The following is a 13,336-nucleotide window of genomic DNA, read 5'->3' on the forward strand; positions in this document are numbered from 1 at the left end:
GCTCCCAGAGAACATATGTGTGTGTGTGTGTGTGAATAGTATTTTAATAATGTTTGAATTATGTACACAAATACAAGATAAATGGATAAAAAAAATCAAACTCATATTTCTCCCATTGTACTTTTACGTTTTTTTTTTTATGTAATCACTTAAAATTTTAATTATTTTAATTATACACATGTACTTATATTTTTTAATTAATTTGACTTTTATATTTTTACTTTTTTTTTCATGTGATAATATGAACTTTTTATTATTTCGATTACACCTATATAACTTTATTTTTTTTGTCAATTTAACTTTTGTACTAGGTTAAATTGACTCGAAATAACAAAAATGCAAGAACAGTTAATCCCATTCTAAATCCTAATTGCAAGTAAAGTATATGGGTTAATTTGATTTAAAAATACATATATATATGTAATCGAAAAAATAAAAAGTTATGATTGCCACACGAAAATAAAATCAAAGTATAATAGTTAAATTGGTTCGAAAATATAGATATAAAGATGTATTCAAAATAATGAAAAATTTAAGTAATTACACAAAAAAATGTAAAAATATAAGAGTAAAAATATAAATTTAACCTAAAAAATAGTAACAAACTCTTAAATATAATGTCGAATATAACATAAATAATTTAAAATTTATACAACTGTTTTCAATTAATAAGGGTAGGGTTTGTGCATATGCTAACAACTTATATGTATTAAATTAATGATAGAACCTACTTTAGGCCCATTACTTGTAATAAAATGACAGTAAATACATAGACCATATAGCAGTATCGTGGTGGGGAGGAAATAATTTGTCTTGTATAGATTGTCACATGTTAATAGTTTGTCTCCACGCCTTTGTCACCATTAACTGAACTGTCCTTTAATTTTTTAAATATAAAAATAATATAATAGTCACGATCTAAAAAATTTATATTTAATTATAATAATTATTCTATATTTATTATGTGAATAGTAGAATTCTTATAAATAATCTAGTCATGATATTTAAGGATGAATAAAAGTTCGGTTAAATCGAATTAATCAAAATGAATCGAACAAAATTGCTGGTTTGGTTTAGATAGGTTTTTTGAGTAATTTGATTCGATTCTATTTTCTTGTAAAAGAAATCGAAATAATTAAATCGATCGAAATTTTTAAAAATGATTTCGTTTTGAACGAATTAGCTTAACAAAAGATAAGCACCATGAATAAAATGTTGTCATTTTTAATTTTGATTAAAAAGAAGCACGACCCGCCTCGTCCCTCGCTACCTTTGTTATCTGGAATTTGAATTGAAATTTTTGACACATCGTCTACCGTCACACCATCTTCTTTCGTTGTTCATTTTCTTTATATTTTTCATCCCACTAGCCTATGACTCGTCATCATCAACCCACAATTCACCAACCATTGCTTTTTTCATTCCTCTAGTTTGCCACTCGTTGCCACCAATCCACACCTTTTTTCGCAACTCACACGTCGTCATTTTCTTCATCTTCTTCTGTTATTTATCCTTGTAGTTTGTGATTTATTGCCTTTAAACCATACATTTACAACTCAATGTCAACAAACTTAGAATGAAAAGTTCTCACCTACAATTCATTTTCTTTATCCATGTCTGACTTCAAAGGTGAATTTGTAATTATTGTAATTTTAATTTATTCAGTTAATCAATTAAACCAAATTATTTTTCGATCTATTTAGTCTATAAAATAATTCGGTTGATTTGATTCACTAACCAAATGCTCATCGCTGATGATATTGCTATGCCTTTTAAGAGCACAACATTTAACTTGAATATTAACAAATTTCTCTAAAAACATATACACATATGTATATAATAACTTTTTATTATAATTGTAAACATTATAGTCATAGCCACACATCTTAAAACATCCAACCCATAACGCGACGTTTCATAATTTCTACTACTTCAGTCACACAACGAATTTTAACAATATTATTTAATCACATTTTGTTTTTAATCCTATACCCTATTAAGAGTCTATCAAATAAATAGCACGCCATGAGATGTGCATTACTAAATTACCACCTCGGCTACTGACCCTAATCTAGGAAGGATTTGTACGCACATGATTGTCCATATGATGTCGTATTTGAATTGGGTTCAGGGCACCGCAGTCTATGACATAAATCCTAAATGTGGATGCCTAAAAAGCACCAAGGTTTTGAAGTACTAAAATGGGGGAACAGCCCTTCTTATACTGACCATAAACTAGTAATAAAATTTCAAGGATTGCACGTATAGAATCTTGTGATTTGTAAATTTAAAAGGTAAACCGTGGGATGATGGCCGTAGGGTCGGGTTTCTGACAACCCGAACCCGGGGCAGGCCAGGGCCCACCTTGATACTGTAAACCCGGGTAGGTACGAGTGTTTTCCGAACAAAGGATTTTTCTTTTATTTTTTGAAAAAAAAATAATTTTTTTTATTTATGATGGCTGCAATCTCATGTGAGTGGGACCACTGTACCTGACTTACTCCACTGACACTTCTGTTCCCGAAATCAACCAGCTGTGAACGGCATAGAATTTGGCACAATCCAATTCATGTGGAGCGCTCGATTTCCTTAACCATCATCAACTTCACTGAGCACGGCATGATCATGGAAGGATGATCATGAATCATGATCCCCGTTTCCCATGCCAAAGAATTCGAGACCGTCCGATGTGTCCATCATCATTGTTGATAAGAAATCTGAGCGGGACCCAGTTCTCATTTTTACTCGATTTCGCCGGGAACATAGTTATCAAAATGCAATCACTTGTACAGTACCGGGCTCTCTTTTTATTCAAATATGCGTCTATTTAAGGAATGTGAGCGAGCAACGGCCTCGGTCAAATCAGTCTTCGTGTATTCTTCTTCACCTGAGAAAGAAGAGAAAAGTCTAATGCATCGGACGGCCATTGTAAGCTTTCAGCTTAAGCATCTTAGACGCGTCTGATCGCGCCACGTCATCTGGTCGGTCTGGGCTGCTTACGTGGGGAAATCAGGGGCGTTGACATGATATAGTACGTCTCTGCGTTGTGGACATCTCTGCAACTTTGTCTCTTCCCCACCATGTTCTCGTTCTCCAAGTGAGAGAGAGTGAAGGGTCAGTTTCCCTTTTCTGGACATCTTAATCGCCGAGATTCGAACCCTCGGACTCTGTTCTGCAAGTCCAAACGAAGGCAAAGACAAGAAGAGGGCAGAAGAAGAAGAAGAGACACAGAGTTGCAGAGTGCTAAAGAGTTTCTCTTTCACCATATTGAGCAAAGCCAGAAATGGGAATCTCACCGTTTTTCTGCTCTCTCCTCCTGCTCTTGGTTCTCAGTTGCCCTCCACCTGCTCGTGGTCGTGGAAATGCCGAGCTCGGAGCGCTTATGGACGTGAAGGCAAGTCTCGACCCGGAAAACACCTTTCTCGCCTCATGGACCGTCGCCGGCCACCCGTGCGACGGTTCATTCGAGGGAGTAGGGTGTAACGAGAAGGGTCAGGTGGCCAACATCTCGTTGCAGGGCAAGGGCCTCACCGGCAAAGTCTCGCCGGCGATTGCGGGGCTCAAGCACCTGACTGGTCTATACCTTCATTACAACTCTTTGCATGGAGAAATACCAACGGAAATTTCAAATCTGACTGAACTCAGCGATCTTTACCTCAATGTCAACAATCTTTCTGGGAATATACCACCTCAACTTGGAAATTTGACTAGTTTACAAGGTTGGTTCTATCTATTTACCTACTTTTTTCAGCTCAAGTTAAAAAGCCAGTGTCTTTTCTTTGAGCTCCTCAGCCTTGAATATGAGTCTATTTTGTACTTTTTCCTGGGCGAATATGAATCCTTTTTAGTAAGGAAGATTATAACACTCTCGACTTAAGTAACTGAAACTAACTATACTTAACTGGAGAACTCAGGCTTACTGGCGCTATCATCTATCACTGGGCTACAACTCCAGTCGTAGGCTTGATTATGGCTCGCCGGAGTGTCTTCTGGTTTTTCTTTTCTCTTTTTTTTTTTTTTTTTTTTTTTTTTTCTTTTGGTGCGGGTTTTACTTGTAATACACTGACAGCTTTTGGCAGTCTGATTTTTAAGATTTTTTCCCCCTCATTTTTTGATTTTAAACTATACTTGTTTGTTGCATTTGCCGCGTAGTTCTGCAGCTCTGTTATAACCAATTCACTGGAAGCATACCCAATCAGCTGGGGTCTTTGAAGAAGCTTACTGTTCTTGCCTTGCAATCTAATCAATTGACGGGTGCAATCCCTGCAAGTTTGGGTGACTTGGGAAGGTTAATGAGGCTAGACTTGAGTTTCAATCGCCTCTTTGGTTCAATCCCCACAAGATTAGTTGATGTTCCTTCGCTTGAAGTTCTTGATGTTCGGAATAATACCCTTTCCGGCAATGTACCTCCTGGTAGAAATGCTTCATCAAATAATTCATCCATGTTTTTGTTTGTAACCAGTTAAGCATCTGTAATAGTCACCAAGTTTTGATTTTGTCTTGATGTTTTGATGCAGCTTTGAATAGATTAGTTGATGGATTTCAATACGCAAACAATCCAGGATTATGTGGAGTTGGATTCTTGGGTTTGAGAGCTTGCAGTTTTTTGGATCATACAAATCCAAACAGGCCTGAACCCTACGAAGGTGCCACAACTGGCACAGAAAACATCCCAGAGACAGCTAATTTGAAGCTGAATTGCAGCCAAATTCGTTGTGCACACTCCTCTAAAGCGTCACAGGCTTCAGTTGGTGTCGGGGTAATTGTGGTTATTTTTGTACTATCTGCTATAGGGTTTCTGACGATCTCACAATATCGTCGTCGGAAACAAAAGCTTGGGAGTGCATATGATGCATCTGATAACCGTTCAAGTACTGGCCAGGCTGTGGAGGTTTACAGGAAGAATGGCTCCCCACTTGTTAGCCTTGAGTACTCCAGTGGTTGGGACCCCTTGGCCGATGGTCGTAGTTTGGGGGTGTTCACCCAAGAGGTTTTACAAAGCTTTAGGTTTAATTTGGAGGAGGTAGAGTCAGCTACTCAGTACTTTGCTCGAAAAAATTTGCTGGGTAGGAGCAACTTTTCAGCAACATACAGAGGGATTTTGAGGGATGGATCCTTTGTTGCTATTAAGAGCATCACCAAAACTAGCTGCAAGTCTGAAGAAGCCGAGTTCTTAAGGGGACTGAACATTCTGACCTCATTGAAACATGAAAATTTAGTTAGGTTGAGGGGGTTTTGCTGCTCGAGAGGCCGAGGTGAGTGTTTTCTCATTTATGATTTTGTTCCAAATGGACACCTGCTGTGCTATCTCGACCTAAAGGAAGGGGACAATCGTGTCCTTGAGTGGCCTACCAGAGTTTCCATCATCAGTGGCATCGCAAAAGGTTAATCCTGTTTTGTTTTTTACTTACTGAATGCTCTATATCTGGTCCCTTATATTCATGTTTGCCATTTAGTGTGTGGTCGAATAATTGTGACCATAAGGAAAATGACTAGACCATTAATTAATGAATTTGGGGAATTCCTTTCACCAAAATAAGTATGAGGATAGTGTAGCATGAAAATCATTTTGAAGTTATTCATGACAAAAGTGGCTTCTATTGAAGATAAGACATGTGATAAATGATTAAGATGGTTTGATCATGTGAAAAAAGGACCAATATATGCTCATGCAAGGAGAGTGGACGGAATGGAACAAATCCTTAGCAAAAGAGGTATAGGAAGATCAAGAAAAACTAGGTAGGAGATTCTTAGGTATAATATGAGTTATAAGGACATTACAAAAGATAAGACTATAGATAGAAATGATTGGCAAGCTAAAATTCATTTTGTTGACCCCAATAATGAGATTAAGGCTTCATATGTTGTTGCTGCGAAATAATTTTGTTGCTTCATTTTAGTTGAACTACTCAGTAACTTTAATTATCTGAAACAGGGAAACATTGTTGTGTTTCATCTTATATAAATCCAGGAGTAGTTGATATTTAATCCTTCCCCAGTTGCTCTTGGCTAATAAATTGGACACTGGAAAAGGATTGGGATTGTCTAAAATTTGTTTTCTTCAAATTTATCCTTCCTTGCAAATTAGATTAACTGCCAATAAAATTTACGAATTACTTTTAGATGATTTGGATGGTCAGTCCTCATAAAACTTAATTTTTATGAGCTTTTGTCCATCTTAAGCAGGGATAGAGCATTTACATGGGTGCAACATCAACAAACCTGCTCTAGTTCACCAAAACATATCGGCAGAGAAAGTTCTCATTGACCAGCGCTTTAAACCTTTGCTCTCTGATTCTGGCCTTCACAAACTTCTGACTAACGACACAGTCTTCTCTGTGCTTAAAGCTAGTGCTGCCATGGGTTATCTTGCTCCTGAATACACCACTACAGGACGCTTCACTGAGAAAAGTGACATTTATGCTTTTGGGGTGCTTGTCTTTCAGATCTTGTCAGGGAAGAGAAAGCTTCCAAGTTCAATCCGTTCTGCTGCTGAGTCATGCAGATTCTCTGATTTTATTGATAAAAATCTACGTGGAAACTTCCCAGAATACGAAGCTTTAAAGCTTGCAAAGATTGCTTTAATGTGCACCCATGAATGTCCTGAGAAGAGGCCATCCATGGAAGCAATAATTCAAGACTTGGGTAACTGCACTAACACAGTCTGATTCTGTTTCTCAATTCTTCAGCAATTGCCTGAGAATTTTCAGAAGGGTCAGTATAGGCTGGAGGATGGATTTTCTACTAACTGCTTGACACTTGCAGGAGATATTGCTGTATTTTCCGCGTCCTTTGCACTTAGGACTATGCTTTCTTGAGAATGCCACTGGGCATATTTTATTGTATCTTAGGCATGGTCTTTGTGAAGATGTAATCAATTTTGTTAATTATTTGTTATGTAGTATCTGGTTCTGCTTCCTCAAACAAAACCAGTGGCTTCAGAAGTATTGCCTTCATAGAGCATAGTAGATCTTTTTGATTCTTAATTGGAACGTGTCTATTGCCTTGTGTAACTATGTTTCTCAACAAATGCCTAAGAACAATTTATTTGTTCCGAAAGTCTCAAATTTCCACTCTAAAACATAGTCTTGTTGTTTTTGCTAAATCTGAAACATTGTTGTTAAATGCATATTTCTTCAACTCATTTCTTTGCATGGAGATTGTTGACTGGATTTTAGGTTTGTTCCTAATGTGGTCTATTGGCCTCTAGTGCTGTAATTGTGATTTTAAACACAATAATTACCCTGATCTTTTATCTTCCTGTGATATCAATAGCTTCCCTGGTGGAAATGCACATTTACTTTTAACTTTTCTAGGGCCCGTGAAAGGTATCTCTACTTTTATCTCCTTTTCCATTGTTTACTCCTTTCTTAATCGATTTGGAATTTCTCACTGCTTGGTGTTAATGGATCTGGGATTGCTGCTTGTGAACAGTAGTTTCTTCTTCTTTTCCTGTGATGCTGTATGTGATGGTATCAAGTTATACAATTTGTTCTGAATTTGTCAGGGCTTGCTGATGAAAGCAAAAATTTAGCTAGACGAGATGTTTAGATGAAGGAGCAATATAGTGACTGCATTTATATATGACTAGCTATTTACATTTTTAGATAAAAAAACTATTGGAGTTTAAGCTTTAATGACTCTTCTGTGTGGAGATCTGACCCTGAAAACATGCTCTTCGCCGGTGCATAGATCTACTTTAATAACCCAGTGACTCGTCTTCCTTGAGCCCCCATTATTGGCCACCTTAGCTTTTGCAGCCACTCTGGTCAATAACAATCCTTCTCCTATGGGCAACAACTGAGTTTCTGACCCACCCCAAGACCACGAGTCCTTGGAAAACGCATTGTAGCCTAAAACAGTGGTGCCATTAGGTCTCCCACCAGCTTGAACAGCCTTGAAAATGCTCTCATGGTTCTTCAGCTCACAATCAATAACCACAAAATCAGCCTCCCTGTAGTCATTCACCAGCAGAGATGGAGCTTCCCCAACGACAAAATCAACATTTTTTGCTTCAGCGCCTAGTGCCCTTTTGGACAACTGTAGTTCTTCTACTCCGTGAACAATGGAAACAACCCGCCCGCCAGTTTGATGGGCGGCAGCCACCATTGCCAGGGAGGTGGAGCTAGCAGCGTTAGCACTGGCAACAACCATCAGTTGGGCATTGTTGCCAGCAGCTAGTGCTGATATAAACTCGGCTACGTCTGGCTCTTTTGCTCTCTTTCCCTGCATCAGAAACAAATGAAGGTAAGACAGATGGAAAGAAGATTTCTAATCTTCATTCTAGAAAGGTGGGGGACTATACTCACCATTTTCATGGTTTTCAGGTAGGCTCTGGTGGCATTTTCAGCTGACCAACAAGCCATCTTTCTCTCTAAACTTAAGTTTTCCCTTTGATTTTCTGGTTCAACTTGTGGCCAAGAAAATGAGATCCTTCTCTTTATATACTGTGAATAAGCAATGACTTTGAAGTTATCTTCGCGGAAACCAGCTAAGGGATTGTTAAGAGAATTGATTAATGTGAGATTCCTATTCTAATTAGCTGTCATGTTGAATGTCAGAGGGACAGTTGAAACAAGTTGAAGAATTCTGCAGGAATTAATTAAGCTTGTTTTGGATTTCTTAAGGACACATCATTGAAGTCCCATGTTAGTCCTTGGCACCATCCAGCAAACTAGCCATTTTCAATGCCTCAATTGTGCAATATAATATGAAAACAGCAAAACTATGTGCTAATCCTAGGTGGTCTGGATGTCTGTACGGGCTGTTTTTTAAATGCATTTAGTTAAACAAAGCAAAGGCTTTGTTCTCCATGGATCTTCATTTGTCTTTGTTTTGCAGGCCAAATAGATGGGGGAAGCAAGTTTTTGTAACGAGAACAGTTAGCTGTTGCACCCAATGTTGCACCTTAGTGGGAGTCCGGACTTAACATAAGGAGGAGGGGTCTCGAGTTTAAATATTGTGTCTTGTATGGAACTAAGGAGGTTGCTTGTCGTGCTTAAATTGGGTTTAAGGGCAAATGGAGCTGCAAGTGAACATAGATGCTTGTGAAGTACTCAAAACTCATCTTAATTTGAGCTAGTTGCCTGTGAGTTACTCAAAACTCAACTTAATTTGAGCTAATCTAAGTTAAATTTGAATTTGAGGGTGTTGGGCTCATTTGAACTCATGAAAAAAACTTGTTTAAGTGCTCGATTATAAGTCCATTTGGGACTCATTTTGAAAAATTTGTTTTTCACAATTGAAGATTCTTTGTTACATTATTTATATTATTATTTAAAATTTAAATATATATATATTAAAATATACTATTCTTATATGTTTTTGCATAAATGAGTTTGAGCTTTAATTTAAAACTTGTGAAAAACATTTGTCTAATATAAATGAGTTAGAGTTTCTTGAAAAAATCTTCAACTTAGCTTAAATCTTTACAGTCACATAGGTTACATGGAAGTGAAAATGAAAAATAGATACCACACAAAATAAAAATGGATAAATGATAGTTTTAAAAAAATTAAAAAATGAAAATGTTGAAAAACACGTAAATAAAAAATATATAGAGATTTTTTAAAATATAATTTAATATAAAAAATAATTATTTAATTTAAAAATAAATATAAATTTTATAATATATTTAAACAAATTATAGAAAAAATTAAAAATTTTAAGTTAAACACGTAGAGATGGAATTTTTTTCATCTCTAACTTGTTCATCATGTGCCATCTTTAACCTCTTTGTGGATGAAAATATATTTCTAATATTTTTTTAATATTATAAAATAATTTAAAAATATTTTTAGACATTTTTTAACATTTCAAAAATATCAAAATAGTACTATGAAGACGTTTCCGTTCAACATTCATTGGTGGTCACTACTTGTAGCGGAACTAATAAAATCTCAAATTAGTCATTCAGAACAGAAGCTCAAAAGAATTTTCTGCAAAACCTCTTCCTGTAATCTCCTTATGAACGTGAAATTTAAGGAAAAAAGTTTCAAACCACCACTCCAAATTGTTCATTCTGCAATCTGCAGTGTGGTTGTTGGGTATTAAGGAGAAACAGAAAGCAGAAAATAAGTCACCAAATCAAATATTTAAAGAAAGAAAAATATAAGTCTAAAAGATTCCGAAGAAAGAAAATAAATAAAATTTAAAAGAGTGCGGGCTAATCAGAAGCAGAAGGGGGACTGGTTTTGCCTAGAAAAACCATTCCAAAGATCTAGATCGGATCAAGATGTTTCCCTCACAAAACACATCATTAAGAAAGCGACATCACATGTTAATGTCCTGTCTCTGTGTCCCTCTTCCATTATAAGAGCTCCCATTTGTCTTGTTCCTCCACTTCCACAGATGAAAATATTATTACGACATTTTCTTTTCCAGGCAGTTGGATTCCGAGAAAATACATAGAAAATTCAGAAAGATGGGTGGATGCAAGCTTGGCAAGTAGTGGATCTGAAGATCCTACTTGAAGGGGCAATGCCCATCCCCAATGTGTTCTTGGTGCTTCTTTTTCTCACACATTATTAGGATTGAATCCCAAGCATTATATATATATATATATATATATATGAATCAAGGAAAATAACACACAAAAGATTTTACAGTTAAGTCTTAATAAATGATATGGCGATCAACGACAAGGTTTTTACATTGATAAAATTGAAAACTTTAACAAGATATAATATTTTTGCACATCACCCGCAAATAGCATTCTCGAGAAAACTTAATTTAAGTTGGTGGAAAGAAAGGATTGACTTGAAGTTATGTCAACCATAATACGATAAGGCATACCCAAATACTTTTAAATAGATTTTTATAATGGGGTCACATAAGGGCTTGGAAGGAACAAGTGGGGTTGAAAGACTCAAACACAGAATTTTTAATTTAATAACGTATTGCCAATCATCTAGACAACTAAGACAACTCATCATGAGCTTAGATTAGAGGATATACTGACCTTATGAATAGAATAGAGTAATATTAAGAGTTATAACTGATTACAGCGTTATACAATCAAAATGGCACGCGTGGGTGGCTATGCATAGCGTATAGCTGTACTGCCGTTGTTGATGTGCAGAGCTCTCACTCACAGTCACAGCGCATCCAAATGGCAATGTTCAGGTACACATGGTGGTGGCATAACATAAGCCTGGTTAGCCCTAAATCCTCTCCAACGATGTCAATTATGTGAGTTGTGGTGGCCGACAAATGACAATAATGAGATTTTGGTTGCTGTTGTAAACTTGAAAGGAAATTCATATTTTTATAGTGATGAGGGATAAAGCGTTCAGCCCGCAGGTTTAATTAATTCCTACAAATAGTGCAACATGAAGTAGTCAAAATTGATTGCGTCTAACGTGATATATTAAAAGCACAATATGTACAGTATAGGCACATAATGTTATCTTAAAAAAGTATCATTGTAAGAAAGAAGAATAAATTCTTATAACATCGGAAAATAATCGTTCCCAACAAGAGTTTCTGATGGAGAGTGAAATATATGTACAAGAAATATTTACCCATTATCTGAATAATGTATTAATAGTATTTTTGAAACTAAAACTTAATTACTATAATGATTTTATTCATCTCAATATAAAATATACATCATTTTAGTTATATTTTCTTATTTTTTTAAGGTAATATTAATTATTATCATAAGGGCACTGGCTAATTAGGTGTATATATTAAGTACACTTTATTTTCAAACTATATCCATCGAATTTGAAATATTTAGTACCATTGCTTTCAAGAACTGAATGTGATAGAATGAAATACATACATAATTGATCTATTTTTACACCTTCAATTCCGTATTCTAGATTTATAACCTAATAATCCTCCCAAGTCTGGTTGACAAGTGGAAGAAAACCTAGTCACCATGGAAACCTTGAAATAGACTTGAACTAGCAGTGTTGGGAGGGAGAATCCCATGTTGATCAAAGCGAGTCAAGGATGAACTATATATGGCTTATAAATAAGATTTTCGCATTCTTCCCGAGAGCCCTTTTTAAGACAAGACCGTACGTACTGTCACACCGGTGCACCTAAACCTCGCTAGGCTTCAAGCACCTTCCGGGCAGTCTAACCCTAAAAGCATGCTCTTCACCAGTGCATTTATCCACCTTGACAACCCAATGGCTCTTCCTCTTCCCAGAAGTACAGGCAGAGACACAGCCACCTCCATTGTTTTTCCTGGAATTTGCAGCATTAATTCTGGCCACCAACAACCCTTTTCCTATGGGCAACAACTGGCCTTTCAGTTCTCTCCATTGCTGCAGTACTGAACCATTGCAAAGCACGTTGTATCCCAAAACAACTCCACCATTATAATTAGAATCCCTCCCAGCCTCCATTGCTCTGAAAATATCTCCAAAATCCTTCAGCTTACAGTCAATGACCACAAAATCTGCTTCAGAGTAGTAATTCAGTAACAAATTTCTGGCTTCTCCAATGACAAACTCAATATGATTTGCATTGGGTAGTCCTAGAGCTTCTTGTGATAAGCCTAGTTCTTGAAGGCTGGGAAGGATGCAGACGACGCGGCCACCTGTCTGATGGGCGGCAGCCACCAGGGCTAGGGTGGTGGAGTCTGCGGCTCCGGCAGAAGCCACCACCATGAGCTGAGAGTTGTTGCCAGCGGCCAGAGCTGAGATGAATTCAGCTATGTCTACATCTGGCTGTTTTGTCTTGTTGCCCTGCATTAACACATACATCATCCAAATTAAACCCATATGAGAAAAACCCTGCAAATGATCATCTATTATCATGGTCCTTCAGGCTCTAAAAGATTAAAGGGATAATCAAACTCACCATTTTCAGGGTGCTGAGATAGGCCTTTATGGCATTTTCAGCTGACCAGTTTGCCATGTTTCTATCTCGTTTTCCCTCTCCTTTTGCTCATCAAACCCCTTCAACCATTTTATAGCATTAATACGGCTTATCCTTTCATTGGTGGCTAGCGTTGGGTGGGATAATCTCAAATCGAAAGTTAGTCGTGGAAGAGAGTTGTGGCTTACAAATAAAAAGTCCTCTCTTTTGTCGTGAGTCATTTTAAAATAAGATTATACTGTTATGTCTATGCATCCACTTGAGTAAAATGGATAATATTTTGTATGAGACAGATTAAGTGATTAGATTACGATAAGTTGAGATTCGTACTAATAGATCGTGGGTTCGATTATTTACCTTACGCAGTGAAACAAACTCTCTACCTACGATTTACCTTTTCTACTAAAATTAAAGACACGAAAGATGAAGGACAACACAAGGACAATAATCCTAAAAATAATGTATTGAAAGACAATGTTAAAGCAACCCAACCCTAAAACAG

The 13,336-nt window shown here is 36.6% G+C and overlaps 3 protein-coding genes across 3 annotated transcripts; 1 reads left to right on the forward strand and 2 right to left on the reverse strand.

Moving 5' to 3' along the window:
* Nucleotides 1-2,866: 2,866 nt before the first annotated feature.
* On the forward strand, nucleotides 2,867-7,105 carry LOC127791022 (LRR receptor kinase SERK2). Its single transcript, XM_052320755.1, has 4 exons — nucleotides 2,867-3,719; nucleotides 4,153-4,413; nucleotides 4,518-5,384; nucleotides 6,187-7,105. Exons 1-4 carry the CDS (start codon nucleotides 3,284-3,286, stop codon nucleotides 6,666-6,668), a joined length of 2,046 nt encoding a protein of 681 aa, XP_052176715.1. The 5' UTR covers nucleotides 2,867-3,283; the 3' UTR covers nucleotides 6,669-7,105.
* Nucleotides 7,106-7,527: 422 nt separating this feature from the next.
* LOC127791030 (uncharacterized) lies at nucleotides 7,528-8,399 on the reverse strand. Its single transcript, XM_052320762.1, has 2 exons — nucleotides 8,310-8,399; nucleotides 7,528-8,226 (listed from the first exon to the last, which is right to left on the reverse strand). Exons 1-2 carry the CDS (start codon nucleotides 8,364-8,366, stop codon nucleotides 7,627-7,629), a joined length of 657 nt encoding a protein of 218 aa, XP_052176722.1. The 5' UTR covers nucleotides 8,367-8,399; the 3' UTR covers nucleotides 7,528-7,626.
* Nucleotides 8,400-11,723: 3,324 nt separating this feature from the next.
* LOC127787042 (uncharacterized) lies at nucleotides 11,724-12,958 on the reverse strand. The gene is made up of 2 exons (XM_052314888.1): nucleotides 12,817-12,958; nucleotides 11,724-12,701 (listed from the first exon to the last, which is right to left on the reverse strand). Exons 1-2 carry the CDS (start codon nucleotides 12,871-12,873, stop codon nucleotides 12,051-12,053), a joined length of 708 nt encoding a protein of 235 aa, XP_052170848.1. The 5' UTR covers nucleotides 12,874-12,958; the 3' UTR covers nucleotides 11,724-12,050.
* Nucleotides 12,959-13,336: the final 378 nt, after the last annotated feature.

The sequence above is a fragment of the Diospyros lotus genome, chromosome 1, assembly GCF_014633365.1.
Source record: "Diospyros lotus cultivar Yz01 chromosome 1, ASM1463336v1, whole genome shotgun sequence".
Classification (NCBI taxonomy): Eukaryota; Viridiplantae; Streptophyta; class Magnoliopsida; order Ericales; family Ebenaceae; genus Diospyros; species Diospyros lotus.

Bases quoted from the DNA above. Each gene is read 5' to 3' on its own strand.
- LOC127791022 (XM_052320755.1), top strand. From the start codon at position 3,284: ATGGGAATCTCACCGTTTTTCTGCTCTCTCCTCCTGCTCTTGGTTCTC. The intron at 3,720-4,152 runs GTTGGTTCTATC...TTTGCCGCGTAG, and splicing joins AAATTTGACTAGTTTACAAG to TTCTGCAGCTCTGTTATAAC. The intron at 5,385-6,186 runs GTTAATCCTGTT...CATCTTAAGCAG, and splicing joins CATCAGTGGCATCGCAAAAG to GGATAGAGCATTTACATGGG.
- LOC127791030 (XM_052320762.1), bottom strand. From the start codon at position 8,366: ATGGCTTGTTGGTCAGCTGAAAATGCCACCAGAGCCTACCTGAAAACC. The intron at 8,227-8,309 runs GTGAGTATAGTC...TTTCTGATGCAG, and splicing joins ACCTGAAAACCATGAAAATG to GGAAAGAGAGCAAAAGAGCC.
- LOC127787042 (XM_052314888.1), bottom strand. From the start codon at position 12,873: ATGGCAAACTGGTCAGCTGAAAATGCCATAAAGGCCTATCTCAGCACC. The intron at 12,702-12,816 runs GTGAGTTTGATT...GTGTTAATGCAG, and splicing joins ATCTCAGCACCCTGAAAATG to GGCAACAAGACAAAACAGCC.